The 4,475-nt window shown below is 43.0% G+C and overlaps 1 protein-coding gene across 1 annotated transcript; it reads right to left on the reverse strand.

The window, feature by feature from the left end:
• Window positions 1-875: 875 nt before the first annotated feature.
• Window positions 876-4,149, reverse strand: NPY2R (neuropeptide Y receptor Y2). The gene has a single exon (XM_009502242.2). The coding sequence runs from the start codon at window positions 4,147-4,149 to the stop codon at window positions 2,992-2,994; it is 1,158 nt and encodes a 385-aa protein (XP_009500537.1). The 3' UTR covers window positions 876-2,991.
• Window positions 4,150-4,475: the final 326 nt, after the last annotated feature.

A 4,475-nucleotide genomic window follows, 5' to 3' on the forward strand; every position in this document is an offset into this window, starting at 1 on the left:
CCAAGCACCATGCAAAGGTCATGACCACCTGCCCATAAAATCATGATATTGAAAGTTTCATTACCTTATATACAACAGAACAGCTCTAAAAAGACACGTTGCTACTTCAGGGGAGGCTTCGGTGTGCTGGCAAGGTCACTCTCCTGAAAGCTGAGACACGTTCTTTCAAATTCTTGCCCTGAATCAGCGATGACATTTCATTTTGGGTGTCCCACCGCCTACCTGCAAATTCTTAAATAAGAGTTGCTGCTGGTTTTCTTTGGCTTTGTATAAAACTTGTACCTATTTAATGGGAAAAGAATACAGTGCTTTTACAAAAACTAATTAAAGTACTAACAGGTGAATGAGGAGACCTGGATTCCGGTTCCTATTTCAGGCAAAGTAGAGGGTCCCCTGCAGACTCCTCGGTCCAGTGGTTAGAGCCTGCTTATAGGTTTACTTTCCCTTAGGGGGAAATGGGGACAAAGCCTGGCTTTCCACATCCTTCTGACTGCTGGGATTTGGGGCAACTCTGAGGGATGTTGCCACCTCAATGCTTCTGGTGAGAAAATGCCTAATTTTCCTACAACATGAACGGATACCGAAGTGCGTGGCTGTGTTCGTGCAGGAGCCAAGTCCCAAGGAGTGACTAAGCTATAGGGCAGGCTGCGCGTGCTGGCTCTTCCACATCCCGTCTTCAAGTGCCCGTGGGAAAATCTGCACCACGCAAGAGGGACACTGTGCGGAGGCCTGCGACCCTACGGCAGGCATTGACCCAGGCACCACTTCCATGTGGCAGAAAAGAAAGCAATGCAATAAATTAGTGCACCAACTTTGGCTCAACACAACGGCTGCAGAGAAAGCTCAGGAAGCAGTAAAATAAAGATACCATGAAATAGACTGAAAGATAATTTGTAATTAATCATTTTTATACAGAATGACATAAAGCAGACTTAAAATTATGGAGAATTAGCCCAGCAATTGTAGCTTTAGCATACACTGTCATGGTTCCTTCAAAACCATCTATATACCACACTCTAACAGGCTTAAAAGAGTTGAAGCAGAACTTTTAAACCATTTGATTTTTAAATAAAGGAGGCTATTTGTGGTAATAATACTTTTATGATGGGTTCAGAGTCAACTGTAACTGATACGTATGATTGATATCCATAATAATTGCACACTTCTATAATCCTTCCTCACCCACAGCAGTTTTGAGCTTAAACTTTGGATACTATTAATACTTGGGCAAAAATAACTTGTGGACAATATCATATTCTCAACAAGGTTGAGAATTAATCTATTTTTGTAAAACTGTTTAAGAATGATGGATACTTTTTCCTGCTTGAGTAAACACTAGCTAATTCTCTAGACCTCCCTTCTCTGTGCCTGAAAATCCAAGTCCAAATGATTTCATGGAAATTTAAAGGATGGTGCCAAATACTGCATACACAAAGACAAATTTCCCCACTTGATAAAGATCTGACACCATTCATTACATTGCTAACACTTCAGTACTGGAGTTTTGTTGGGTTTTCATTTGTAAGAGAGACAAAATGGATTTGGGAACAATGAAAAATTGAGAGAAAAAAAATGAGGCAGCTGAAATGTAACTGTGGAAAGAAACTCCAAGTGAAAGTATTACGCTTATTTTTATTCTATATAAGCAACAGGGCAGCTTGGAATAAACATGGATTGAAATTCTCTTCATCCCTTTAATGAGTTCAAAGAGGCTAAAAAAAGACACAGAAGAGTTGAACATTGCTGTGCACGACACAGTAAACAGATTAAAATTTTATACCTGAGAAAAAAAAGGAATTTAACTATTAACTACAGGCATGCAGAATAACTGATAAGTTATCACATAAACCTAGCATAGTGTTATTAGGTTACAGTCATTCAGATGTTCTTAATTTTTACAAATGCTAAAGATGGAAAAAGCTCCAAGACGAGATGAGTGTGTGACATAAAACCACAATCAGGAAAAGCACATTACCATCTAGCAGCCTTTCCAGAAGATCAAAATTATCTGCTGTTTTATTATCCAGGGAGAAAGCAGCAACAATTCAAAGCCTGTGAAGTTAATAACACATTAGACATTTAAGCAGGACCTGAAAATTAAAATATTGGCGGTTTATGAAGTGCTCATAGAAGAGCTGAGCCTGCGTCCCCTGCCACTTTACAGCAGTGTGTTTGTGAACCGTTCCCAGAGCAGAATGAAAGGTAGGGATCTGCAGGGAATGACTGATCAGATCACAGGCTTGCGAATATCTCACCAGCATAACCACAGCTCGTTCTTAAGGAATGACTTTTTACCCCATTTGACTGACCAAAACCCACATTCCATTTTATGTGGAAACTTGACCTTTCTTCACATTGAATCTGCTGTTTGGGTGTGGGTGGGGGGTTCCCGTTCTTTTTTCTTTTTTTCCCCGCTATTCCATTTCAAATGGAAGTACTTCAGTACAAGTCAAAAAAACAGTAACATATTTATCTTCCTATTTCCTTTATCTTTGCAAAAGATGCCCGTGGGAGAGAAGGGGTCTGAAAAGTTTGAGTTTTAACCAGCACAGCCAATTTTCCCCAGACAGACTTCATTCTCCTGGCAGACTTCGGCTCTCCCTGATCTCCTTATCCAATATAAAAATTACCTACTCCCACCATCAATATTCCTGTGCTACAAGTCAGCTGTTTGCCTTCCTATAGCAAAACCAGCAGACTCTGCCTTTGTCATTTAGACTTGTCAAAAAGAGATGGGAGGGATGGGAGCGTCTCTTACCCTGTAAAAGTAGCAGCCATAAACAAAGTCTCTCCCTTTTATTTCCTTACAGTCGTATGGTTACATACTCTCGATGTCATTCAGCTCCCCTCAAATCATACCACCTGACTTGACTTTCCTGTTACTCTTCTTTCACCATTTATGAATAAAACTATGCATTTAAAATGCATGTGTCAAAATGGATTTATTCCTTTGTCCATGACATATTAATTTCTTCTTTAAAGTCAGACATCTTAGACATTGGTAGGTTGCGTGAAAGAGTCTCCAGGGAATTGAATCCTCTTTGCTTCTAGTTTCTTCCTGGCTTTGAAAGCTGCTGATACTTCAGGGTGGATGGAGTCCAGTCGCTGTTCACACTGGAAGGCCGTGAGGAAGGCCGTCCTGTAGTTGTTATTCATCCACCCGTAGAGGAGGGGGTTAGCAAATGTTGAGCACATGGCAATTACATGAAACACTGTGTAGATCAGTTTGTACTCTTTCAGGTCTAACACCTGACTGTCAATGTCACTGACTAGCTGGAAGGTGTGAAATGGCAGCCAGCTGACAGCAAACACCACAACCACACACACCAGCATCTTGGTGGTTTTCTGTCGCCGGTGGTGGTAGTGGTCGTTCCCCGACCCAGGACTAACGTGGTTCTTGAGCTTGGTCCAAATACGGGCGTAGGCATAGGAGATGACCGCCAGAGGCAGCACGTACTGGATCAGGAGCATGGAGACGCTGTAGATGGTGCCATAGTTGAGCTGCCCCTCCCCTGGCCACTTTTCAGAGCAGACCACAATCTTGAAGTCAGGAATAATTTCAATCAGTGAGTACTCACGGAAGATGGCCAGAGGACTTGCCAACAGGGCACTGACTGCCCAGGCAACTCCTATAATCAGGAAGCTGATCCGCTTAGAGATTTTGCTTTCCAAGTGGTAGATGATGCAGCGATGCCGATCCAAAGCGATCACAGTCAAAGTAACAGTAGAGACATGCACAGCAAGAGCCTGGGCATAAGGCACCAGGTGGCACAAGACTGGGCCCAGCTTCCATTCGCCCAACAGCGTGTAAACCAAAGTGAAGGGCAGGCACAATGTATTCACCAGCAGGTCAGCCACAGCCAGGTTGGCAATGAAGAAGTTTGTCACTGTGCGCATGCTTTTGAACTTGATGATCACGTGGATCACCAGGGAGTTGCCGATCACCCCCAGCAGGATGATGGAGCAGTAAGCAAAGATGAGGATTATCTGCACTTCAACTAGCGTTGTGCTGTCCTTCAGTTCTGGTTTAGGGTCCAGAGCCAATTCATTGAGCGGTGTGGTGTACCTTGGCAAGTACAGCTTGGTGAACAGCTCCACTTTCGTTTCATCAGTCTGGTTTTCTTTGCTTCCTGCTTCCAGGGGCCCCATCCTTGCAGCGGCCTGGTCTAAGCAACAGAACTGTCCCTGAAAACAACACAGTACAAGAACATATGGAGAAATCAGTCTGCGGTGGCTAAGGCAAGAAGTAAGAGGCTGAAGCTACAGCTCTTTCCTCCCCTAACCCACATTCTACACCTCAGGATTAAGAGAAGACGTGTCTTAATATATTTCAATTCAGTTGCCCTTACATTTGAAGCCCAATCCTGTAATATTATTCAGGCATGACTCCTGCTAAAAATTGGGACAGATTTCAAAAGCATTTCAAAGACAAAGTTTGCCTAAGTAAGTGCAGACGGATTAAGATCCTGCTGGGC

This window comes from Phalacrocorax carbo, chromosome 4, assembly GCF_963921805.1.
Source record: "Phalacrocorax carbo chromosome 4, bPhaCar2.1, whole genome shotgun sequence".
In the NCBI taxonomy this organism is placed as follows: domain Eukaryota; kingdom Metazoa; phylum Chordata; class Aves; order Suliformes; family Phalacrocoracidae; genus Phalacrocorax; species Phalacrocorax carbo.

Bases quoted from the DNA above. Each gene is read 5' to 3' on its own strand.
- NPY2R (XM_009502242.2), bottom strand. From the start codon at position 4,149: ATGGGGCCCCTGGAAGCAGGAAGCAAAGAAAACCAGACTGATGAAACG.